The following is a 27082-nucleotide window of genomic DNA, read 5'->3' as shown; positions in this document are numbered from 1 at the left end:
ATATCTCAATTACCATTTGACCAGCCAGTCAAAGTTGAGGCCAATTTCAGTCAAAAAGTATTATCATAATTCCTGCAATTCCTACGGTTCCCCCACCGAAGACCTCTACGGTTCGCAAACCCCAATCATCACCCACACTACAATTCGTACGATTGCCAAGCTTTGTATTCAGAATAAACAATTTCACGCGGCACGAAGTTTCGTTTTCGCAGCACAAAAACAAGAAAGCTGCTTTTCTGGAAGTGCTTTCAAGAAAGTACTTTCTCTACACTACATTCATTGCTTAGGAGGGCTAGGGTTTCGAAAACGCTTGTCGAAAAGTGTTTCTCGCGAAGCATCCGAAGCAAGAAGCAGATAAAGAAGTGTTTTCAAAGGGAGGCACTGGTCTCGAATTGGGGCTTGAAAGGTGGCGTTTTACTACTGATAACAGAGAATTCTAAGTGTTGTGAGAATTTTCGGCGTGTTTTCGTGAAGGAATGGAAGCAAAATCCCTTTGATTTATATACAATACAAACCTAGGGTTTTTGAAGCGCGGATTTGATCCATTTTGGTTCGAAATTGAACTAGGAATTATTGTTTATACTGTTGCAGTTGAAGAATTTGAAGAATTAAGGGGTTTTGAGGTGGTTGTGGATTGAGTGTGGTGCATTTGATAAAGAGATTTCTCTCTGTTACGATGGATATTGATGTGGTGGTAGAGGATGTTACGTCTTTGGACCCTGAACTGTTGCAGCTTCCTGAGGTGTCTCCGGTGGCGTTCAAAGCGAGCCCTCAGATTGCTGAGGACTTGTTCTCCCAGTGGCTTTCACTTTCAGAAACTTGCAGACTGGTATTATTTATTCTTAATACGTCTCTGTGATTGTTAACTTTGGTAATTGTTTGAGCTTGCATTGGTTTGTGTCTCTCTGTGACTTTCTTTAGAATGTCTGTTTCTGCACATTGTGTTCGGAGTTGCGAATTGTTTTTGGTTGATATTGTGATGGAGGATTAGCTGATGTGTCATTTTCGATTGACTGGTTATTAATATGATTTTAGTAGTAATGTGAAAATGGTGATATCATTTAAGAGAAAGGAATGAACAACGAACTTGGTGAAAATATTGATGGATTAGAAAATTGAGAGTAAATAGAGAATATTACGGGAAAGAATTTGATTAAAATAATGGTAAGATGTGGTTATCAAGGGGGGATTTTGGAGAAGTTTTGGAGTAATATACTTTGATTCCTGTTTATGAAAGATATGAATCTGAGCACAATTTTAGAAAAAGGCAATGCCCCTTCAATTGTAAATAGTATTGCCTTGGGTTTCTAGCTTTTTCTATATTTCACTTGCAACTGATCATGGTATGAATTTGTTTAAAATCGGAAAGTAAACAGGGATGAATATATAGACAGAAATCAGGCAGTGAATGTTTGGGTAGTACTGGTTCATCACTCTAGCGGGCTTGTGCACATGCTCATTAACGAACTATATAGAAGCTTTGTGCTGGTTAAAAATTTATGGATGCGAACAACTTATTAATTTTTGGATTCGAATGGATATTTAGTTTTTATCACAATACCAATCTACTATTAGTTACTTCAATGACCGATAGACATGTGAGGTGGTAGCGTTGTTGTTAGAATACCAACTAATAGTTCCTTGAATTAAGAGATTTGAGAAAAATGAAATTAAGTAAATATTCCTTATTCCTAGGGAATTGAAAGTTTCCCTACTGGGACCTTAAAGGTCCTTTTGGTAAAAATTCAATAGACTCTGCATAATAGGTGTGTCTTAATCTTGGGAATATGGGCGCAAATACCTTAGTTGGGTACCTTTGCATTCATTATGTCATTGTGGTAATGTAGTGTAAGATTCACTATATTGATGAGGCCAAAGCTGGAAATTTCTTATGTCATATGTATGCGTGATTCGAGTTTTTGACCCATCTTATGTAAGTGTTGTTGTCCATCCCCTTTCTTTTTTGCAATATCTTGCATCTGTTTCAAGAATAGTCTCACGGTATGAGAGATCTAATATCAATTATATGGTGCAAATTGATCTAATTATTTCCTCAATAAGTTGGGCATATATGCACTTGGATACACAAAATTTGTTGGGTAATTTTGAATTTAAATAGTTTTCTTGCTAGCTTAGAGCGGTTAATTAGGCTCTTTTAGTGTTCTTCATCCTAGAATTTACAAAAAAAAAAAGAAAAAAAGAAAAAAAGAAGAAGAAGTAGACATAATAATGTCATACTGATATTCTAGTAAAAGATATTCATTGAGTTGCGTATAGTAATTAGTTATTTTATTATAATTATTATTTTATAAGTAATCAACTGGTCTTATTAAAAGCGTAAGGCACTCCTAAGTACACTGGAAGTATACTAGAGAAAACACCTAACAAAAAAGCGAAAAATGAATAAGAAAATCGCCAAAACTAAGTGACAAATGGGACACAAAAGCCACTGTTCAAAGATACAAAGTACGAAAAAACGAAACTAAAATATCCTCTTAAGAGCTTCTCCAAAGCTTCGAAACACCTATTTTTTCTTTTCTTCCAAACACACCAAAGAAGACATGTTGGCACCATCTTCCAAATCGCAGCACTCCTCAGCCTTCCAGACGTCTACCAACAAGCAAACAAGTCAAAGACTCTCATAGGCATAACCCAAGACAAATCAAAACGAGTAAAGAGAGCACTCCGCATAGCGTAAGCCACATCACAGTGAAGAAGAAGGTGATCCACCGATTCCTCCTTTCGCTTGCACATGCAACATCTATCCACCAAAATAACATGCCTCTTCCTGAAGTTATCCAACATGCCTTTTCTTAAGGTTATCCATAGTAATCAGTTAATCCAACTCCTTCAAGTTAAGAGGCTTCCCGCAAGTTCATGAACATGGCTGGCTGAAAATGAATGTGCTCTGGTCCATATAATTAATATTGGATAAGTTATACATGCACCTAGTGGGTTTTGAACCCTCGGACTCACCCTCCACCTCGTTCTTATGGGTTAAGGAACTGCTATTTGAGCTAGAGCACTTTGGCAGTCTTGTCCATATCGTTGAAGGAGATCACAGTTACATGACTTGTTAATCTATGAAATTAACCAAAAGTATTTTCTTATTCATTCCAGGTTATTTTAATTTTTAAAATTAAAATTTATCATTTCTAAATATGTTTAAGCAAAGCCCTTGTATGAATCGTCGAAGTAGTGTCACAGGCATGACCTTGTCAAAATGTGGTATTCGTTATTGCATCATAGCTCTTATTAGTTATTACGAAACACTATTTCACCAAATGTTTGGTGAAAGCTTCAAATATAAAAAGGGTTACATCTTAAAATTGTTAGACACAATTAGTGGGTAGCCTTGATAAAAAATCAAGAAGAACGGTTTAATGATCCTTTGAGGTACTGATAAACTAGAAGTTGTTCTCTGGTTTGTTAATTTACCATATAGACTCTGTCATTTATCGAGTGGCTAGTAGTATTTCCGTTAGTTTATTTATTTTCTACCTTATTCTGTTTCATTTTTCACCAGTATATGGAAGGTATCTTATCTTATAGTGTTTATTGCTGCTTTTATATGAATGCAGGTGAAATCTCTTATTGATGACGCAAAGACAGGTGCTACCTTTAATGCCCTTGGGAACTCTTTTAATGTGAATGCTGCTGGGAGTACTTCGTTGCCTTCCATGTTTCCTGCTGGCAGTGCACCTCCACTTTCTCCGAGAAGTTCATCTGGTTCTCCACGCATATCAAAGCAGAGAACTAGTCCTTCTTCTCTGAGCTCTCCTCTTAAATTAGTTAGTGAACCAATGCGAGAAATCATACCTCAGGTTCTGCTCACTTCTGACTTATCTAAGATGTTGTCAGACATGAGGTTTACTTGTAAATATGAAGTGGTCTTGTAATGTATTAGATGAAAAAGATTTTAATCTTAGTAATGATGTTTGTATCATTGTGATTGCAGTTTTACTTCCAAAATGGCCGTCCACCACCGACGGAACTAAAGGAACAATGTCTTTCTAGAACTAATAACCTTTTTAACAGTCATATGGATGGATTGCAAATACACGGTGAGATATCTATTTTATTGAGAATTCTCTCTTTTATGTTTTAAGTAAGATTGTTACCACTTTCATCACATTGTTATTCACCTTCCATAGGAGGTGGAGGGGGAAGGGGAGAAAAGGGTTTTGTGGGGTGGGGTGGGGGGGGGGGGGGGGGGGGGGGGCGGCATGGGAGAGAAAAAATTGTTTAACACGAGTTTCTTTTTCTTCTTTGGTTATTCAGAGTTTAAGTTGGTTACGAAGGAAATATGCAAGCTGCCATCATTTTTCTCCTCTGCGCTTTTCCGAAAGATAGACATGGAATGCACTGGGATAGTTAACAGGTCTGAACTTACATGTTTTCCTGCAAATAATTAGATCTAAAACGCATGAGATCTTGAAATGTAGATCAAGAACATCTCCCTCCAGAACATGTTCTAATGTTCTGTTGTTTGGCAATTATGTCCATTGTTCTTTCTCACTGGTGAGATACAATTTGATTTTTTCTTTCTATTTGCAATCATATACTAGCAATAGAAATCATAAATAAAGTTTCATTCCCCCCCCCCCCCCCCCCCCCCCCCCCCCCACCCACTTCAATAGTTGTACAAATGACATACAGCTCCTATTTTATCTATGGTAGCTGTTAATACTTTTATTATGTACCTTGAGGCATTTTATCTAGCTGTGTCGCTTTAGACCCTCTGTGGTGAGAATTAAAGTTGTGATAATATTAAAATCTTCAAACTAGCCACCAAAAAGAAAGTGCAGATAATCAATAAATAATGCTATTAGCCTATAACTTAATTGTGTGTGCAAGTTATTTGAATTTATGGAGTGGTAGTAATTAGTTGCACAAAACATTCATAATGTCTTCTAGATATTAACTGCAATCATTCTATCAATTAAGGACTAACTGTTTAGATTGGATGTAGTGTAATAGGATACATATGATACATCTTACAGAATCTGTTTTTTCCAGTAACAGTACAACCCACTGGTTCTATATAATAGGAATAACAAAAAATGATTAGCTGATTGCATATTGAACTGATACTTCTGCAATGTAAGTGATTTCTTACTGATCGCAAGGTGATGGTTTAGTGAGTGATTGGTTGGAAATATCTTCTTTGGTAGCCTAAGGGTAAATTTATATACTCCCACACCATATGAAAAGACTTTTGGTATGGGAACTAATTTTTCCAGTAGTTTATTTATTTATTTTTTATAAGTAGCAATTGATTAGGCTAGTATTGCACTTTACATTGGGAGTTGCATTTTGTTCAGTTAATAGAGTCTAGGGAATTTTGGTAATTCCTGTAACTTTTGGAGGTTGGCCATCATGTTAGTTACGGATCTTATTTTGTTAGTATCTTCTTTGGTGATCTTGTTAATAGGTGAGTCTAATTGAGTTGTTGGGATTTCTGCATGGCCTTAATTGGTTTCTAAAATAGTTTCCAAAGTAGAAATCTATTCATATTAAATTGTCCTAAGTCTATACATATTCTCGGTTTTACTCAATTTGCAGTAACCGTTTTTTGATTAATGGAATGCTCGAGTAATTTAGTGTTTGAAAGCATGATTGTCTAATTTCCTTCCTTTCCTCTCCCCCTCTTCTTCTTCTCTTGTTCTTCTGTGTACCATTACCATTTATGGGTACTGTTCACAGTCCCTGAGCAGCTCTTTGTCCCAGCCTTTGAACACTAAATCAAATCCCCTATTCTGTTTGCTTTTAGAAACCTTAAAGCCCATATACATCCAACCTTTAGTTACCCATAACCCAAACCAACCTTAATACCCTACTTTTTGCTGCTATTCAATGAAATGCTGCTATTATTTCATTTACAGGTTCTCAATTTCTTTCCTCCAATGCATGCTATATTCTCTTTATATTCAATATACTTCCTCCTACAATCCTGAACTCTATCATCGCAGTTTCTTCAAATCCTACCTCACCAAATATTTGTAGTATATTGGTAGGTTTTGAAATCAGTCCTATGTCAGTGGCGATAATATTACTTTATGATTCATTTGCAAAACATGTCCTTTGTTGAATATAGAGTTCTACACCAGCTAATCTGCTGACTTATTTTCACAAAAGATAAAGATAAAGAAAAACTACAACTTCCTGTTATGATATGTTTCGTTCTTAGTTCTATAGCAATTTTCCTGGCCAAGAAAGATAGAAAGTACTGCTTGGTTGTGAAGTCAGGTAGGTTTATCATATTGACTGAACATATATGCTTATTATAGAGAGGATTTATATTATTTGGTTGCATAAATATTGATCTATTGAAGCATCCCAAGTCATTTTTGCTTAGTGCATTTGCGTCTTTAAATAATTACTTGATACATGTATGGTTAATTATTTTGCTTGTTCGTAGGGATGCATTTATTAAGTATTGGATTGATGGCAATATCCTGACAATGGATACAGAAACTAAAATATTCGAAATTCTAAGGCACCCGGAATGCAAATACCTTACTCAGGTTTGTTTTTCCAACTATTCCTCTGTGCCAATCTGTTCTTGCATGCCAACTTTCACTTTGTTATTCTCTTCTTCAATTTATTTTTCATTTACGGGACTCGTGCACAGATAGACTTCAGACCTGTTCTTCTAGAGCTTTTGACAACCCATCCTGGGTTGGAATTCTTACACAGCACACCTGAATTTCAAGAAAGATATGGTATGTTTGCAATTATTTATTTACTGCTAGTTGGTGCAACATTGATACTCTGAATTTTCCTGTCCATATCTTTGATTTTTTCATTTAGCAGGTCCAACTTTTGGTTTAACACTTTTATAAATCAATACTGTACTGGCTGTTCAGATTAGTCAAAATTGGTTCAATTTCAAGAAGTAATAGATTGTGTCAACTGGACAAGTTCGGAAATGGGTTCACATTGGGTGGTATGCGTGGCTCTAGAGAGACACCTGGACCAAGTAGCTGGATCTTTTGTTTTTTGTCCTAGCCTAAAAAATAAATATATTTATATTTCAATGGAGCATTTCTAGATGCTTATTAGGAGAGGCATGGGTAGGTTGCATGATGCCAAGTTAATTTCGGAGATGATACTTTTACCTATTTAAAGGAGAAATTGAGTTCAAGCTCAATGTTCCTTCCCTTGTAAATGTTGTTCAAGCACCAGTGCTGACCCCATCTCTCCAATAGATTTCCACTTACAAAATCAATCTTGTCTCTCTTGATCTTTGTGTGTGATTGGAAGTGTGCATGCTCAATTCCATGCAGCAGAAATACATGCTTTGGATAGCCAGTTCAGTAATTACATGATGGAACATTATGGTTTGTTAGATATCTCAGTTAAGCTTTTGTATTCATTTTTCAATAATTTTTTTATGATTTTTTAGGAGAAGGTCGTTTTTATGTGTTTTTATGAGATTCCGCAAATAAATAGGTTGAAGGGGATCCCTTGTCCTTGGAATTTTTGAACTGATTTGATAAGTTTTGGACAAAAAATAGGTTGTAGGTTTTTAATGTTGCAATTACTAGAATTGTATAAAAATGTCTTATATCCATGTGTTTCATTTGGTTTTTTAATCCGATACTCCACACACTGAATAAGCGATTGATTTGTTAAGAATAGGCTTCAATGCTTGACTTAAGGCTTGAGGCTGCATTTTTGCCTCAGATAATCTCAGCAAATGTGAAGAAAGAATCGTTTTCCTCGTATTAATGTGAATACCAGGTAATGGGTTGGGACTGGGACTTTGGAATCTAAAAATCTTGGAGTTGGAGCTGATAGAAAATTGTTTGACTTGTGTTAATCTGTGATGCATAATTTTTTGGTCTGAGACTTCCAGGATTCCTTCTCTTCTTATGTGTTCTAACTTCCTCCCTCGCCCACTGACCAAAGAGCTAGTAGTATCACGCGTCATACACCGATGCTTCTACCGTGCTGTGTGCGTTAGACACACACAAAGCTTCATGCAAGTCCGCGCGCTTTGATGGACACACAAAGCTTCCTCCCTCCCTCCCTCCCTCTCTCTCTCTCTCTCTCTCTCACACACACACACACACACACACACACACACACACAAAGAATGTGAATGTGTGAAGTACTAGATGAAAGTTGATTGATATCTGCATTTTTTTTATCTCTCTTTTCATTTAGTTGTACTCTGGCAACATTTTGGGTATTGCAGGACATGTTCATTTTTACTTTTTCATTTTTACTTTTGTTAATTTCTTTTAGATGAAATTGATAGTTTTAATTTTTGTTCACAAAGCAATTAAGCATGCAATTGTCCATCACTGATATTATCCTATATAAACTTCTGTCTTAATGGCCCAGCTGAAACTGTCATATACAGAATATTCTACTACATCAACAGATCAGGAAATGGCCGTCTTACTCTTAGAGAGCTGAAACGAGGAAATCTGGTTGCTGCCATGCAACATGCAGAGGAGGAAGACGACATTAATAAAGTCATGAGGTTTGTGTACCAGGGGATTTCTTTACATAAATTATTATGTCATGGTGACAAAACAGTTCTAACATTAGTCCTGACCAGGTATAACCTGAGAAAGTTGCTTCATTATGTTTTCTGTCATTGCAGGGCCTAAGCCTTTATTTTCATATAATAGAAATTATATTAGATTGACATATGTGAACTTGACTACAGAAGTTTCCAAATAATTCGACTGGTTTACTTGATAGTTGATGTGAAACCTCAATTCAGAATATAATATATTAGTAACTCTTGTGTAGCTAAAAATACTTCAAAAGAATTAAAAAATGAAAAGTCACATTTGGCTTTATTCTTAGACGGCACAATCTGAATTTGGAAAAAAGGCTTGCATCCTTCATTTCTAATGAAAAGTCATAATGAATGTGACTTATGTTGTCTGTGTTTTCCTACTTGATTTCAGGTTCTTCTCTTATGAACATTTTTACGTTGTATACTGCAAGTTTTGGGAGCTTGATTCAGACCATGACTTCTTGATAGACAAAGAGAACCTCATCAAATATGGTAACCATGCCCTTACCTACAGGATCGTTGATAGAATATTTTCACAGGTATTGTATTATAATGCTTTGTTGCAGAGTTTTAAATGAAACTAAGTTATACTGCGGAGTATGACAGACATTTTCCCTAAAAAGGTTTCCACCTTGGTTGTGCTTATGCTTGAAATCCATCTTAGATTCCAAGGAAGTTTACCAGTAAGATTGAAGGGAAGATGGGTTATGAAGATTTTGTTTACTTCATGCTGTCAGAGGAAGATAAGTCATCTGAGCCCAGTCTAGAGTATTGGTATGTTTTGCCTTTTTTATTGGTTTTCTTCCCTCTTTTTGCCAAGTAGTATTAGCCTCTCTGGGTTACGGCTATGTGATTCCCTTGAGCTTTGCATTTTGCCTTGGAACAAGCCCTGATGCATTGATGCACTACTCTAGAAATTTTTATTTCTAAAAAGACTATTTCCTGTTTCACATTTATCTTATATAGTTATATTTTACAGGTTCAAATGCATTGATTTGGATGGTAATGGAGTTATTACCCACAATGAAATGCAATATTTTTATGAGGAGCAGCTTCATCGTATGGAATGCATGGCCCTAGAACCTGTGCCATTTGAGGATATTTTGTGTCAAATTGTTGACATGATTGCACCTGAGGTCAAATATTACTTCTCACTGAATCTAGGATCATTTTCTCATTTTTACTTTTCAGATATGACTTCACTGTTAGAGACACATTTTGCTTGCAGAGGGAAGATTATATTACACTACGTGATTTGAAAGGATGCAAACTTTCAGGAAATGTTTTCAATATTCTTTTCAATCTTAATAAGTTCATGGCCTTTGAAAGTCGTGATCCATTTCTCATCCGTCAGGTAAATTTTACTTGACTGGTTTTCTTGGACATTGCTTGATTTCATGGGGGCACTAGTTTATCTCTCTGGAATGACAACAGCCTCACTGCCATTCGTTGTTTGAGCAGGAACGTGAAGACCCAACTTTGACAGATTGGGACCGCTTTGCACATAGGGAGTATATTAGGCTTTCAATGGAAGAAGATGGTGAAGATGTCTCTAATGGAAGTGCAGAAGTTTGGGATGAGTCACTTGAAGCTCCTTTTTGAGTGCAATGAGGTCAGTTTCAGCTAGTTCCCTCAAGATAAAGTTTGCAAAACTGTGCAGTGCTATGGTTCCAATTAACTTTAGGGCCTTGTTTTTATTTAGTTGAATTGAATTCGCCTCTTGAAATTGCAATGAGTTTTGAATTTGACAAGCTTTTTTGTATCCTTGTTTGCATAACAATATAACAGGAAAAGTTTTACATCTGAGCCTTACACCTAAGTTTCTTCCACAATTGGACACATGGCACTGGTCCACTGGGAGGTTTCATTACTATATGGTTTCATTGAAACAAATAGAAATTATGGTTGGATGATATGGGACCATTTACTTCGATGAATATTTTTGCAATTTGCCCCCTCCAAAAAAAAAAAATAAATTTAAGCCCAAAAAGAGAGATGATGAACATGTACTGTCAGCTGTGTATATATTGTCATAGGTTTAATCATTAACCGCCTGTTTGAAGCTTGAAGAGGATGATTAAAGTGAAAGGAGATTATAAAAGAACTGAAGCATGGGACTTGATTTCTTAAGTATCGTGACTCTCCCATTGTTTTGGAGATCCAAATAGAAGGTCATGGTTGGATGATATTTGACCATTTATTTTGATGATTTGTTTGGCTTCTGCTCATCACTAACCACCTGATTGAATCTTTTAGATTCATTCTTAAGCAGCATGACTTCCCCATTGTTTTGGAGATCCAGATAGAGCCTAAATGTTAGTAACTGAATCACCTAATGCCAGTTGTGCCAGATATGATAGTGCTTATAGAATTTACTTACCTTGTTTTGGTGGCAAAGCAAACAGTGCTCATAGAAATTGCTAGTACTTAGATACAAGTTCTTCCATAAACAAAATTATGCTTTGCTGCCATATATACTTCATTGTACTTAAAGCCCTTTCTGTCTCTACAGCCGCCTATATGCTTCCTTGAGTTTTTCGCCATGGACTGAAGAAACATTGTGGAGATACTCCTTGAATGAAACTTACGAGCGGCTGCGAACTTTATCAGTGATAAACCTCAAGAGTGGGCATTTAGTTTTGGGACACACCTTGTCAAGCTGGCACATATTGTTTGCCTTCATGAAATGATAGTCAGCTGCAGAGTACTAAATCGATTTGCTTCTTTGGAATGAAATGGTTAGTCATCACACGGGCAACAAGAGATCATGCTATTGTTATTGAAGAACTCATTTTGTTTCCAAGGAGTTAGCTCCATTGCTGGTTGCTTTCTATCTTGCCTTAACTCTTCTTGGGCATAGATGGCTGCTTGAAGCTTCTAGTGGTTCAACGTGTTGCTCGGATGCTCTATATTGGTCCCTCTTCCCCCTTCACACTGCTCCCTAGCTTCTATACCTTGTTTATATGTTTATTGGATTTTTGTTGAAAAATAGAATTTTTAACAGAAGAAATTGTAGAAAGTGCAATAGCATAGAACGGTTTTTGGTTGGAAATTGTTGAAAAGATTTTCCCTGTTAATTTCTTCCTATGTTGCAACCCGACAAAGCCTTAGTCAAGTCTATTGTGTTTATCATCCTTTGTGATACCATGTCCATTGTCAATGCTCACAAGGTTTCAGAGGAACAATCAAAATTGGTTGGAATTGCTGTTTTCTTTCCTTTCTTGCTCTCCTCTGAAACCCGAAGATGAAACTGGAGAAATGTTTGAGCTGTTTTGGGGGATTATTTAGTAGAATGTAAGTGCAACCTCAATTGATTATGCATGCATGGAGACATGGTTAGATTGAAGTAAAATTTTTTTGTCATTTGCCGAGAAGGTTGTCCTGAGCAATGGCCATTCCTTGAAATTCTGAAATCCTGGTGACAGTAGCTTTTGGATTGTGCTGTTTCAGATCATGTGAGGATTTATCCTTGGTTCAAACATTATGCAGTTGGAGCAGTTTTTTCTTGACCAAATGAAAATATTTAGAATTTGCATAATCGTCCAACAAGTAGTACCCAATTGTTAGACTCAAATGATTTAAGAGTTCAGAAATTAATAAATTTCCAAATGAGGTTTCATATGCTCTATTAAAAATGTGTGTGAGAATCTCGTACTCTAATAAAGAGAGTTTAATAGGATTTGGTTTGAAGAATTTTCTCCGACGAGTCTGGAAAAAAAGAAAGAAAGAAAAAGCCTTTGATCGCTTCAAATCTTCCGTGTAAATCTCAAAACACCGTGGCAAAGATCAAGGACAAGAAAAGGAGGTCCAAAAATTTCATGAATGGTTTCTACTCGATGTTTTCAAAATAATGCCGAAACATAAGCACCAGGTGAGCGGTTCCAAAAATGAATTAAAACATCTATGAAAACAAACCAAGTTGTTAATTCTAAATAACATGGGTAACAAAACGGTAATCAAGATAGAATCTGTATAAGATGAACCATCTTAGGCTGCACTCTCCTTTTTGAGTTTTGCAAGCTCCTGCCTGATAATTCCGCTCCTCTGCACATACACAATAATAGTTTTAAAAATCATAATGGCCGAGTAAGCTCATGAAAAATGATATTGGGAGGCGGGAGCTCATTATCCATCAAGAATGAGAGATGGAAGCAACCGTCTACCGGAGTCTTACAATGTTTCAGAGTCGTAAGGAAAATTAAGTTACCAAGGAAAACAAACATAGCATGTGAAAATTATATAGCTCCTGATGAACAAACCTTCTTTATTAACTCTCTAATTAAAGGGCCACCTTATCAACCTGATTATTAGGTTTAGCACCACATCAACTTTTTCTGAGCTTGTAAATTTGACATAGGTGTACTCCATCAAAAAATCATGGGTATGGATCCTATTTTGCCTCCAAACTCTTATTAGGCACATGATGCTTGATGAACAATGTCAAACTGGGGCGAAACTACGTTGAGGCTTGGAAGGGCTCCTCAACGTGTTCCCCAATTTTATATATATATAAAACACTTCTATAACCCTCTCAAAATCAAATTTTTACCTTTCAAAAAAGTTGGCTTTTTAGTTCCCCCCTCCCTAAGATTCTAGTTCCACCTCTGATCTCAAATGTGGTGTGGTGTATTTGCTTAATACCGACCCAAACTGAATCCAAAACTATAAAAGGTGCAATAATAACATTCTCTATTTCTCAAGGCCACACAATCGTGAAACAAGGAATAGAGCAAGGCCAAATATTTGAACAATTGCAAACCTTGATTTTGGCCAGCATCAGCTTGAACCTATCAAAATCACTAAGTGCAGCCCTTCTCTTCTGCACAATCAACTTCCTTCCCCAGGAACTGTTCTCCCATTTGTTCTTCACATCTGTCATCAAGTATAAGAGTTCAATTTCAGAAACAAGCAAAATGGGCAAAAAAAAAATGACATCTTAATTAACACTCACCAGCAGCCTCTATGGCCTCAATCAAAGTCTTCTTCTTTGGAACCCTCTTGATGTCGATCTTAATGTCGGTGAGGGAAAGCCTCTTTAAGTTCAGTTGGGTCCTTACCATATCAGGGTAATCAACAAGAGCCTGTAGCATAAAAAGATGCTAAGAATGCTAAATTGTACAACTTTGGTGGTAGTGTGTACTTCTAATGACCAAGGTTTCTCAATTACATTATAACAACAGGATAGGTGATCGAACGCCAAAAGGTTCTACGAGAAGAAAGGGTTGAATGACAAAGCAAAATTTTAACAATTATCATCTATTGTGATGAAAAAATTACACCAAAACCAAGCACATAGAAAACAAAATCTACTACCAATCTTCCGGGCTTCCTCGAAAAGAGAGACATGGCTTTGATGCACAAATGAAAGCACCCAGCCAAATGACAAATTAGCATGCACTACACATTTTTTGAGGTTCAGACATCCCCACCTAAAGAGATGTACTTATAGAAGCAGGTAGACACAACCGACTTTCCCACCCCCCAAAAACAAAAACACATAGAGGAGAGAGCAAGAAGTGAGTAGACCAAACATCTGTCCCATGCTCAATCACCTGAAAGCTGTACGAAATGATTACACCTGCCTATGCATGTATTATGCATAATTGCAAGAAGTAAGGTGCTATGAATCAAAGAAGCCTAATAATGCATCAGATAGACCAAGGGGCATGTTTGAACATCTAATATAAGAGGGAAGAGGGGGGGGGGGGGGGGGGTGTCGGGGTAGCAATCTTAGAATTCCAGTCGATCCAATCAATTCCAGCAATGCCTCATCAACAACGATGGATTTGTTAACAAAAAAATTCCAGTGAACATCAAACATGCTCTTAGAATCTTGCAACAATACATACCCTCAAATTCAAATTCAAATTCCTATTCCCTCAACTTTCCCCCAAAGAATAATAAAGTAAATGAAATCATAAATCTGCAACAATACATACCCTATTTTGGTCGATAACATCCACAATCACAACGAGTCTTCCATACTCTTTCCCGTAGTTCACAAGGGCCACTCGTCCAATCTCCACGTACCTCTTGAACACCTACAAATTCACACCCAAATACCCCAAAAGAACAAAAAAAAAAAAGCATTCACTTTTAAGGAAATATCAAAAACCATAATACATTGAATAGGGCGCCACATATATCCAACAAGTTAAGCAAAACTATAAACAACATTTTGAAAAAGAATCAGCTAAAAGAGCAGTTAAGGGCTTTATGAAAAGTGAAGGGCTTTATGCTGTACTTGTTTCAAACCAAAAAAAAAAAAAGGATAATTGTTTAAGAACAAAATTGCATGAAAAATATTAAAGTTATTGTTCAAGTTTCTGACATTTTTCCTGGGTTTTCTTGGAAAACAAACAGAGGGTTATGAGGGCATACCATTTTGATTCTGGGGTCCGAAGGACTTCGGTGGAGGAGTGTTGGACGGAGTGGGAGGCAGGAGGAAGAGCTAGGGCTTGCGAGGACAATGAAATAGGGGTTTTTGATGTTGGGTGTTGATGTGGTGTGCTCAAACCTATGTGGAGTTGGCAACGTGTCCGGACTTCATTGGATGGAACTGGTTTAAGGTTTTGCATTCATGTCCCCGTTTTTTTTGTGTTTTTTCTAATTCTAAGAGAAATAAGAGCTGACGTGGCTGGGCTAACTGGATCCTACCACGTCAGCCCAATACGACACCGGTGGGAATGTGGGATTCCTGTGTTGCACTCTTGCCACATTATTCTTAGCGTCCCTTGCGGTCCTTTTCTCTCTCTCTCTCTCTCTCTCGCGCTCAGATTTCTTGTCGAAGAACCTTCAAGTTCATGGAACGACGTTTGTAACATCTGCAAAATCTATTCCAATCTTTCAGAGTCTGAGTGAAGGTACAGAAAAACCAGCTTCAGTGATATCTCAATTTTGATTTCTCTTGGCTTTGGTCTACTGACTACTGTGATATGATTTTGGATTCAAAATGCTGGTGGGTTTTCGTTGACTTCGAAAGATATTTGATTTTTAAATACCATAATTAAAATGTTAATTGGATGTATAAGTTTAACTGTTATCAATGGCATATATTTGATATCAAAATCTGAAGATACGAATTTTTTTGATGATTCATTGTAAGAGATGCCATTGACAGCATGCTTGATGTTTTTGGTGGTATTTTGAGTTTGGTTTTATTTGATTGGCAGGGGAAAATTAAACTGAGTAGCCAGCAAATTCATAAAACAATTTAGATGCTTGGTTGTGAGGGATTGGGAGGGATTCTTAGGAAGAAAGCTGGGACTAGTGAGTTGGATGTGTTCTATCCAATTACATCAGAATGCCACGCTGACGTCCCAAAGACCCGTTTTAAGTTGAGGGTATCTTCTCTTCCGCTTCCTTTTGGCCACTTACTGATTTCATTCCTTTTACATTGTGAGAATTCATTGTCTCTATGTGTAGAAGAATCTTTGAGCTATCCCTTTTGTAATTCTTTTTTTACATGGGTTTGTTAAAAGCTCTAGTTTTGGCCTTCTCTTTTATTACTAGTACTTTTGCATTTTAAAAGTTCTACAAGTATGATGATGGTTTGATTTTTGGTTGAAAAGTTGGACTCACATGCTTTTTTTAATAAAATTTCTTCCAAATTTGTCATTTCAATTATAAAAAACATGTGTTTCTCACATGAAAAAAGACACATCTTTTTTATAAACTGGGTTAGAGGAAGTTCTTCAACCCAATTTGGAGGAAAACTCTATCATTTTTCAAATAGCTTATGTTTTATGTTTAAAACTATCTATTTGACAGGCTGGGAAAACCCTTAGCGCAAGAAGATGGCATGCCGCATTCTCTCAAGATGGGCATTTGGATATAGAGAAAGTGCTTAGAAGGATTCAACGAGGGGTAAACTTCTTTTATTGATAACTATTTTGTCTTACTAGTAGACTGCTCTGGTAGTTCTTGTGTATACTTCCTGTGTACTTAGGGGTACCTTACGCTTTTTTAATAAAACCTTTATTACTTATCAGAACTATTTTGTCTTACTACATGCAATGAATCTACAAAATATAAAGTATATCTTGTCTATTTGTTTTGTTTAGCTGGAAAATAAAATAAAAATAAAATCTGATGCGTCTATATGTTGCATTGTGCTCTTGTAGCACCTCCTAGTGTTTTTGCTTATTATATGTACTAATATATTACCACTTGATAGAAAATTTAAGTTCTATTACAATCTGGCTATAATGTAACCTGGCTCTGACAAATTAAGCTTAAAATAATGATGTATGAATAGAGCATCAATGCATCTAACATTGCGTTTCACACTCAACCAATTTCTAATTAATTAATCATTTATTTATTTTTTATTAAAGTTTTTGTAAAGCTTGCTAAGGTGCTAAGATGGTTATTTAAATGTTTTCAGTTTTGTTAGATGCAGAAACAAAGCTTCTTCTCTTTTCTTTTCTTCTTCTTCTTCTTTTTTTTTTTTTTCTTCTTTTTTTTTTTTTTTTTTTTTTTTTTTTTTTTTTTTTTGTGTGTATAAGTTAATGGGGTTGAATTAGGCCCTCTTATTCATTAAATATACAGAGTATTTTTTGTGGTATTAGGCTTCTTCTGTTGGTTGAGGAGAAAAAATTGGGAATGTTAATCCATGTTGAATGTGATTATTATCCTAGTGTTATTTTTGATAAGTAATAAGTTGGTCTTATCCTAGTGTTATTGAATGCATTAGAATGTGGGAGAGGAGTCTTGTGGGAATTCTTTGATCTTGAAAGGAGTAGTTAAATGCATCTAACTTTATGTGGTCACGGACAAGCAAATTCAGAAGAAACTGGTTCTTTTTTGTAGTTGGGTTCCTGTGGAGGATGTTATGGGATTCTTATGTCTCAAGGGTGTTGTATATTGTTGTCAGCTACTTTATTGCTCCACCTTTCTTCTCTAGCTTTAATTCCTTTCTTTTTAGGGGGAATTTCTAGTTCTCCTTTTTCTCTTGCCTCCCTGATAATCTTTTTAATATAAATGGAGTTTTAACAGTCTTGCATGGTACATGGTGCAAATTGGTCTCATCTGGGTTGCAGATAGCTTGTGCTAGAATGAGTGTTGTCTGTTATACCTACCCAAAATATATTCTTGGCAAGGAGTGAATCACTACTGCCAATAACTTTGTTGAGAAAACCTTATGGTTTCACTATTTCAGTACAATATTAGGAAAAACCATATAGGAGTATTTGTTTATAAATGCAATAAAGGAAAATACATCCATTGGACCACTAGTAAGGAAAATTTGTTTGATTTTTAGTTGATGGCGCTACAAGAACAGAAGGAAGGTGAAAAGGTCAAGGAGGTGAGCTTGACTTCATAACTATGATTATAAAGAACATATGGCTTTAGATGAGCTGAATGACAAATATGATTTATATAACTGACAACAGGTAGTGGGGATCTAGGGTAGCGTTTCTTTTCCAGAGAAATTCTCTATCTTTCATTTTCATTTTCATGGAAAACAAAGAACTTGGTGAAATGTGTGTAGCAATGAAATTGAAAACAATCTCTTGGAAAATGGGAGCCAAAAGTGAAAATGTAAAAAGAAAATACTTTTATTTTGAGGTAGAATTTGAGAAAACATTTGTGAATCTCAGGTGGGTTAATGTTACCACACATAAAAAGGGCATTCATAGAGATACCACAATTCTTATGCTCTTCATACCCTTCCTCTTCATCAACCCCAGGAGAACAACACTTCCGATTCATATGGTTTGCACTGGATTTGGGCATTTAAGCTCATTATCAATACCAATTAAAGGTTTTCCTCATTACTTTTGGTAATTTTATGGACATGGTCGATTGATTTCTTGGTCTCTCTCATGTCCTTGGGTTTTTTTTTTTTTGCTACTTTGTGGCTAATATTTCACTTCCTCTGCTGCAATTTCATTGGCCATTTTCCAAACGGCTATAACATGAATAAATGAGTAATCTAATGGTAACTGTTGATAATGTGTGATTTTGCAGTGTTGACCGAATATTTAGTACTCTTTTCATGTTGAGAAGTTATAACCATATCCATATTTGTGGAGAATACTAACTCTTTCTAAATTTTTTTTTTTTTAATTATTTTATGCTAGGGTGTTCATCCTTCAATCAAAGCGGTAGTCTGGGAGTTCTTGTTAGGTTGCTTTGATCCTAACAGCACATTCGAAGAACGGAGTCAGCTCAGGGAACGGCGTAGGTAAATAGTGAATCAAATTAAACAATGAAGAATATTATTTCTGCTCCTCTTCTGTATCTTTGATCATATAAGGGTTATTAATCTCATTTCTCTCATACTGCTGGAGCCATGAATTGGTCCTGGCTCCAGGTTTTGGATAATTATTGGAACAGTATATTCTGGGATCAAACATGGTCATGAAGTATGTCATCAAGTTGTGTTAAATTTTTATTTTTTTATTTTTTATTTTTTTTTCCTTTTGTGTGTTTTGCCATGCTGTCGATGGGAACATCATTGTTGCCTTTTCCCTTTCTCTTTATTGACGTGCTGACTTAATACATCACACCTATCATTTTAGGGAGCAGTATGGGACATGGAAAGCTGAATGTCAAAAGATGGTTCCAGCTATTGGTAGTGGAAAGATTATTACAGCACCTATCATAAGTGATGGTGGCCAAACAAAAGAAGAGTCTTCGACAAACGGTGATTTGCAGGATAAAAATGGAGTTATGTCTACACACCTAGATTCTTCTTTGGATTGTGATGGGCATGTGAATAATGCTGTCTCAGACAGTGAAGTGATTCAGTGGAAACGTACCTTGCTTCAAATTGGTATATATATGCATTGCATAGATTCATCCACCACTAACCCCACCCCCCAAAACTGCCATGGCTCTCCAAAAGTTAAAAGTTTGTAATGTGGGTGTCCGTTGTATCATCCCCTTTCAATCACCCCCCTCCATCAAGATTTTTGGTTAAATCTTAATGGAAGAAGAAGAAATTACCAAAATACATGTGTTTATAAAATATTTTTTTTTAAAAAAAAAAAAGTGAAAAAAAAAAAAATCCATATAGCAAACATTTCATTTTTTAAAACTTTTTTTTGGAATTTTTTTTAAAGTTTTTTAATTAAGGTTATATTTGGATTTTCATAAATTTCACATGGGTATAAGGGACATTTCACTTGTTAGCTGTTTGAATTAACGAAAAACCCTGACAACAATAGAGGGGTGATTGAAAGGGGATGACACATCGGACACCCACATTGCAAACTTTTGAGCTTTGGGAGGGGACATTGCAAAAGCCACAGCAGTTCAGGTGAGAGGGTGGTTAAGTGAAGTTTTCTCTTTATCTTTTTTCTGCTTGAACTCCATTGAAGCGGCTAGTAAGTGTCCTTTCACTCACAATGTGGAAGCAAGTAGTCCAATTGGATGATATGGAGTTCTCCCCTCGCTTATGTACATAATAAATTATTGACCCTTCTGTGAAAAGAGAACTTGATTCATGCATGAGTGTCCAACACGGAAATTTAATGACAAAATGAGTTATGCCTGGGTATGCATAATGCTGGTGCCTGTAGACTCTACATATAGCTAAAATGCTAACCCAGATGTATAACCGTTACATATGGTTGCATTATTCGGTTCTTATGGTTGCTAATTTATCCCTTACTAACTGTCAACGGTTTCTAACTCTAGTGGTGCAATTGGGTTTGTAGGCCTGGACGTTGTTCGAACAGATCGAGTGCTTGTCTTTTATGAGAGTGAAACTAATCAGGCAAAACTTTGGGATGTTCTTGCTGTTTATGCTTGGGTGGACAATGATATTGGTTATATTCAAGGTGGAATACTAACAACTTCACCATTTCACTGTCAAGCTGAACAGTTATTTAGTTGAAATAGTTATAATAGGATCCTTTCTTGAGCAGGAATGAGTGATATTTGCTCACCAATGGTAATTCTTCTTGAAAACGAGGCAGATGCCTTCTGGTGTTTCGAGCATGCAATGCGAAGGCTGGTATGCAGTGTTTATTCTTGTTATTCAAAAATAGTTGTGATAAGTAATTCGTAATATCTTTTTAGTATCAATGTATATATCTCACCCTTGTTTGTTTATCATCGCCATGTTATCAACTCCACTTCTAGAATCACATGTTTCAGAAATATATATCCATCGGGATATCTAGGGGACGATCCAAAAATTTGGAGATTCTGGTATCATAGGACAGATTTGAAAAGCTGGCTAAGTATTCTTATTTGGTGGGCAAAGGTGAGGGGAAACTTGATTTTAGGGTTTATGATGGTGGTGCAAGTATTTAAAGTTTTAGATTGTTGTGCTTTGAAAAGGCTAAAGTTTGCAGGCTGAAAAGTTACAGGGGTTTGGTAATAGAGACATTTGTTGGAGGATATTTTTGCAGCTGATATATCAAGGATTTGGGCTGCTTCAACAGAGTTTGGGGTGAATAGGACCTCAGTTTATGAAATTAGGTAATTGTGAGGGAGAGCTCAAGATAGCAGGGGCTGATACTGGTCTGATTACAAAGACTACAACAGTGTGCAGAGAATTAAAGGAATTAGAAGAATGAAGAGACAAGAAAAAGTAAAGGAGAACTTTTTTCGTTCCCTTCATCAGGTCCCTGACAAATTCTTCTGTCATATCTTGGGGGAGATGCAACAATTTGGAGGTTCTGGTGATGTAGTATAGATTTGGAGAACGGCCTGTCTATGCTTACTTAGTGCACTATGCTAAGGAAAACTTTGAGTTTAGATGTTTTAATGGTAAAGGGAAGGGTTCACGGTGTAGACTTATTTTATCCCTAGACTCTTACTGAATGACCTTAAAAACGTGCAAGCTTTGCATGTATCGGATTTCGAGCATGAGAACAACATGTTGGAAGCTTTGTATACATATTTGTGGGTAACCTACATGTTGAAAACCTTGAATAGCCAAAACTTACTTGGAAAACAGCTACTTGATTCTTTTTCATGTGACAGCGTCATCTAGCTAATGGGACTAGTGCTTAGAGAAGAGTATGCACAATAATGCACTTGTTTTGTTCCTAGTTTAAAATAAACATGATTTCTACACGATGATGCTGTTGATTTTCTTTGAAGATTAACTTAAATTTTTTGCCCTAAATGATCTGTTACATGGATTATGCTTGTGATATGTATCTTTTAAGGTATAACCTACAACTCCTGCTTTTGTTTTGATATCAGAGAGAAAACTTTAGATGCAGTGCAAGTTCCATAGGAGTGCAAGCTCAGCTGAGTACACTCTCACAGATAATCAAAGTCATTGATCCAAAGCTTCATCAACACCTTGGTATCTATTCCTATTATTTTTCTCTTAGTTTTTATATTTACATTGGTTTTTAATATCTATTTAATATATACTCCTTTGCACCATAGACCTAGTTGCTTGTCACTCCTCTCCCTGAAAATTTACTTAATTTGAAAAAACTAGCTGAAAGAATCAGTTGGAGATAAGAAAAAGAAAAGAAAAGAAAATTTCTAACTGAAAAAAATGGGTGGGAAATTTGAAGTTGTGATACTCAGTATGATTCCTTCTTAGTGGAATTTTGTGAACTACTTGCTAGAATGAGTGAAACTCAGAGAATTGATTTGATTCTATGTTGTTTGGAAAATCCTACATATGTTCATTAAAATATCATTGTTGTTACCAGTTTCAACAACTTATCTTCTAAAATTAAGTTATAGAAGAGTGTTAGTCATTATGTTTTCATCGAGCGCTTCTCTTTAGCCCCAAACTACTGTCTTACAATGTGAGGGGGTCTTGCCTCTCTTAACTTGCTCAAAAGTTGATTAGGTTTCACATGTTTCCATGCATTTGATGCAGCTTGTTCTGATTTCAAAAATACTTTTGGGTTGTTTATGGAAAAAATGACTGGGCCAGTGTTGTGTACTGTAGTCACAGATCGACCCGGTTTATGTTAGTTGCAGTATCAGACAAAGAAGGCTAGTCCTTTTTCAGGTTTTGTAATGGTTAAACAAAATAGTTGACTCACTAACAAGGGTTGAAGAAGACCTGAAAGCATCTGTGCATTGTCTAAAACCAGTGCTGAGGAGTGAAGGCATAAAAAACAACTTCAAAAATATGCATGATAAAAACAAATAAAGGCAGTCCATATAGCCTCCCCCTCTGTACGTACACCTGCATAAAAATGGAGTATGATTTTTGGTATGCATTTGTACCTGAAGAGACCCTTATCCGTCAGCTAAAACCCCATTTCTTCTATTTGGCAGAGGATCTAGATGGTGGGGAATATTTGTTTGCATTTCGCATGCTGATGGTACTTTTCAGGAGAGAATTTTCCTTTGTGGACACATTGTATCTTTGGGAGGTAAGGTGGAACTTCTGTATTCAGTTAAACCTTTCAAGAAATGTGCTCTTTTTACTTAACGAAAGCCACTGTTTCACAGAGCCTTGATGGAACTCAAGGTTACATGAATTCACTGTAATCAGTATTGTTAGATTATATTCTACATTGTCCCATATGGGTTATTAGTGTAGTGTCTCTATTACTAGCCTCTATATATAGGCCCCTCATGTATAGTATTTGGTGTGATTCAATAAATAACCTTATTCTCAACATGGTATCAAAGCATAGGTTTTGAATCACCCCGGAATCCTCTCTGGCCTTTTTCCAGCATCTTCTCTGGCGTCGTCAAAATTTCCGGCAATCCAATACCTCTTTCTTCTAACATTCAATAAACATCGTTGATGTTTCCTGGCGTTCTCTTCTGACAATTTTCCTATTCCGGTTGTCCTCACGCCATCACATGCCTCCACTTGCACTGTCAATCTCTTCCCAGCCTTCATCGGACCAAATTCTGGAAATCTAAAACCAGAATCAGGTTCTAAGGTACAGATCTATCGATTTGTGGAATAACCGTCACCACCAGCCACCACACGCACCGCCACACGCCACCATGACTCTTTTCGGCAAAATAACCACCAAAAGTGGTGTTTTAGCCTCAAATAAGTGGATCTTTGCACTTTCAGCCTGTTCCACAACAGCATGCGCCTCCACGCACCACTAGAGTCCTTGCCGGAACTTCTACGTGCTTCCACATGTCGGGGAATCACTCCACACACCGGTTGTTCCTCAGCGCGCATCTTACACGCTACATGCGCTTATGCGCGTCATATTCACACGCCCACGTGCCTTTATCTCATCCAACGCGCGCATTTTTCTTACACGCCTGCCAAGTGCTACACCGGATCCATCGATCCAATCCATTGACCTGGTCAATCGGGTCCAAGCCTAATCAGGCCCAATCTTCAAATCCGGTTCCTTAGGCTTCAAACTGGTTCGGGCCAGTCCATCAATTCGGACCAACAAGTTAGACCCGGCTCCTCGAATTCAGGCAGTATTGGCCTGTTCAAAACTGGTTCAACAAGTTTCAGCTTCTTTTCAGACCAGTTTCAGCCCAGATCACCTTGGTTTCAGACCGGTTCATCTTGATTCAGGCCCTTTTCAGTCTGGTTCTAACCGGTTCAGGCTCTTTTCAGTGCAGTTCAAACCGGTTCAAGCTATTTTCACCCTGGTTCAGGCCTTTTCCAGCGCGGGACAACCCGGTTCGTGGCAGTTTCATTCCGTTTTAGACCATCTAAGAACCGGTTCAGTGGGTATTAGGCCAAAGCAGCCCATGTTCAACCTGGTTCTAACCAGTTCTCTCAGTTTCAGTCCGATTCATAGTGGCCCGAACTGGTTCCATGTCTTCCGGGTCCATTCTCTCTGCATCCCAGTCATGGGTTTCGGGCCAGATGGATCCATTCAACCGGTCCACGGGTTTCGGGCCAGATCAGCCCATACAACCGGCCCACCGCATTCATTCCGGCTTTGCCGAACAAGTCAGCCGACCCAATCTCAATCCCGGCTCAGCCAACCCAAGTTTTAGCTAGCTCAGCTAATCAAGCCAGCTGGCCCAACTATCAACCTGAGCTCAGCCAGACATGCCAGCCCGGCCCATTATCGAATTGGTCCTAAAGCTCAGCCAAATAGGCTAGCTCGTCAACCCCATCCATTGGGTTAGACCCGGTTCCTTGGGCCAGCTGTCCAAGCCAGCCAAATTAGGCCAAACATGGCCAATCCTTCAACCTTGCTCAGCCGAATAGGCCAGCCAAGTCAGCCATAAATATGGGCCTACCAATTTAGTCCAACAATTCCAAACAGGCCCATTTTCAAAGTCCCAAGCTCTTCATGGCCCACTTGCCATAGTCTCTTCAGGTCACACCGCCTTTGGCAATCTCACGAGATCAATTTCCTTTCTTTTCCAAATTCAAGCTTACACCTTGAGTTTGTGGGGGGGATAGATTATATTCTACATAGTCCCACATGGGTTATTAGTGTAGTGTCTATTACTAGCCTATATATATAGGCCTTTCATGTATAGTATTTGGTGTGATATAATATATAACCTTATTCTCAACAAGTATATTGGAGCCTCTATTTTGGATTCTCTATTGATACACTTATTTTAAGGCAGTAATATAGATTGGTTTCAGCTGATATGGGCCATGGAATACAACCCAAACATCTTCACATCATATGAAGGGCCAAGAGATGCTGTGGATGGTGGTTTTGCACCCAAAATAAATCACAAACTGCTGAAGCAATATGGAAAATTCGAGAGGAAGATCGTAACGACTGGACGGAGAGACCAACACAGTGCACTTGCTGTTTTTCTTGTTGCAAGTATTCTTGAGACCAAGAAGAAGCGACTTCGAAAGAAAGCTAAGGGTTTGGACGATGTTGTCAGGGTCTCTCTCTCTCTCTCTCTCTCTTGTATGCAATTGTTCATTCATATTATTGCATATATGTGACATTTATCTTATTGTGGAACTTTCTCCCTAGATCTTGGGTGACATAACTGGAAATCTGGATGCTAAAAAAGCATGTAAGGACGCATTAAAGATTCACAAAAAGTATTTGAGCAAGGTAGCTTCATCCTTTTGCCCTCTCCTATTTTAAACATATATGTAGTCTGTCGGATCTTTCTCTGTGTCATGTGTAGGGTTTTTTCAAAAGGTCTCTTTGAAGAACATATGATAAGACACTCCTTTCTATTGATGAATAATCGGGCTCAGCAATTCAAATCTTGTTTATATATTATTACTCATAAATATGAAAATCGAAATAACCTCACTGCTGTATGTTCATGCAGACCAACAAGTCATAAATAAAGTTAGTGATCATCAATCAACTCCCTACCTCAGCGGCATTGGCAGAGGGTTCACTTTGCAGAGGATTTAACTTGATTTTTTTTTTGTAGAGTTTCGTTCGGCCATAGTAACTCTCTCATGTTGATGCCAAGTTTGGAAATTCAAAGTTAGTATTTGGTGGTAGGCTTTGTGCTCAAGATGTTGATATGATATACTTCTGCAGCATCATGGTTTTAGCAGTTTTACTTGAGAGCCATAAACTCTTCTTTTCTGCCCAAGATGATATGATATTGTATGCAAAGCTATTGAAACATAAATCAAAATTTGGGCAAATTTACCCAAATCTTAAAGGCCCAGATGCATTTTCTAAGACAAATATTATTTCTTCCATTTAAGTTTACAGCCAAAGAGTATTAAGCCAAATCAGGTTGCACATAAAATCTTCACAGAGATGTCATTTATTTAATAGACGAGTGAAACAAGAAATTACAAAGCAATCTAAAACAAAATAAGAAAATTAAAGATAATCAAATAAATAAAATTCTCTATCCCCGGACTAGTCTCCGTCCCCGAATTGGCCTCCGTCCCTGGACTGATCTCCAACCCCGGATTGGTCTCTGACCCCGGACTGGTCTCCGTCCCCGGACTAGTCTCCGTCTCGTCACAACAATGTACACATAGTACTGGTTTTGCTATTGTGCACATGCAACAATTTTTGCACCTCTTTGTAGAAGGACAAACTGAACAAAAAAAGGAAAATCAAACAGATCCATAAAGAAACATTACATAAGTTTTTATAATGAGTTCTGCTAGGTTACTATACTTTTTATTATAATTTTTATTTTTTTAACAAATTGACATGCCAGTTCACACGTGGTGAAATGATTAATAAAAACAAAAAAATATGACTTATCAATTTAGTAGGAAGTAGCTGATTAGTTAATCATACACAATCATTTTATCAATTATAGATTATCACGTCAGTTTGTAAGGAAATTATAATAAAACTTATAGTACCCCAAATATTTTCTTTTTTTTTTATAATAGCTTGTATCTTCATATATTGATGAAAATACAATTTAATAGATGTAGGATCTTTGCAAGAATTTATGCCGCCAACATTTTCTACTAAAAGTACTACAACTTTTATTATAAGTCTCTCACAAATTTACTTGATAGTTTACATTAAAGTATTGTACTTGCCAATTCAACAACTAAACAATTAAATTTGATTGTGACCGAATGTTCCTATGCCGCGTAATGGACTATTACCTTCTTATTTTTGGGCCTCCAATGGAACAAAAACAAAACAAAACAGGTTCCAATGCCAATCTAAAATCATAAATAATAATAATAATAATAATAATAATAATAATAATATGGCATACCCATTGTTCCGTACCGTC

General features: G+C 36.9%; 3 protein-coding genes across 3 annotated transcripts; 2 read left to right on the top strand and 1 right to left on the bottom strand.

The window, feature by feature from the left end:
* Window positions 1-160: 160 nt before the first annotated feature.
* Window positions 161-11891, top strand: LOC133856897 (probable serine/threonine protein phosphatase 2A regulatory subunit B''epsilon). Its single transcript, XM_062291945.1, has 13 exons — window positions 161-829; window positions 3582-3824; window positions 3959-4064; window positions 4282-4381; window positions 6422-6527; window positions 6635-6725; window positions 8353-8494; window positions 8931-9078; window positions 9204-9313; window positions 9519-9675; window positions 9768-9893; window positions 10001-10151; window positions 11052-11891. The coding sequence occupies exons 1-12, from the start codon at window positions 677-679 to the stop codon at window positions 10139-10141; spliced, it is 1623 nt and encodes a 540-aa protein (XP_062147929.1). The 5' UTR covers window positions 161-676; the 3' UTR covers window positions 10142-10151; window positions 11052-11891.
* A 462-nt stretch (window positions 11892-12353) lies between these two features.
* Window positions 12354-15066, bottom strand: LOC133856898 (large ribosomal subunit protein eL14z). Its single transcript, XM_062291946.1, has 5 exons — window positions 14921-15066; window positions 14479-14580; window positions 13491-13620; window positions 13299-13411; window positions 12354-12583 (listed from the first exon to the last, which is right to left on the bottom strand). The coding sequence occupies exons 1-5, from the start codon at window positions 14921-14923 to the stop codon at window positions 12527-12529; spliced, it is 405 nt and encodes a 134-aa protein (XP_062147930.1). The 5' UTR covers window positions 14924-15066; the 3' UTR covers window positions 12354-12526.
* Window positions 15067-15254: 188 nt separating this feature from the next.
* On the top strand, window positions 15255-26078 carry LOC133858024 (rab GTPase-activating protein 22-like). The gene is made up of 12 exons (XM_062293436.1): window positions 15255-15402; window positions 15712-15882; window positions 16310-16405; window positions 18625-18728; window positions 19066-19319; window positions 20206-20328; window positions 20416-20504; window positions 21707-21812; window positions 22754-22851; window positions 25020-25274; window positions 25369-25452; window positions 25679-26078. Exons 2-12 carry the CDS (start codon window positions 15757-15759, stop codon window positions 25691-25693), a joined length of 1350 nt encoding a protein of 449 aa, XP_062149420.1. The 5' UTR covers window positions 15255-15402; window positions 15712-15756; the 3' UTR covers window positions 25694-26078.
* Window positions 26079-27082: the final 1004 nt, after the last annotated feature.

This window comes from Alnus glutinosa, chromosome 14 (genome assembly GCF_958979055.1).
Source record: "Alnus glutinosa chromosome 14, dhAlnGlut1.1, whole genome shotgun sequence".
NCBI lineage: Eukaryota > Viridiplantae > Streptophyta > Magnoliopsida > Fagales > Betulaceae > Alnus > Alnus glutinosa.
This window is presented reverse-complemented; position numbering and strand designations above follow the sequence as displayed.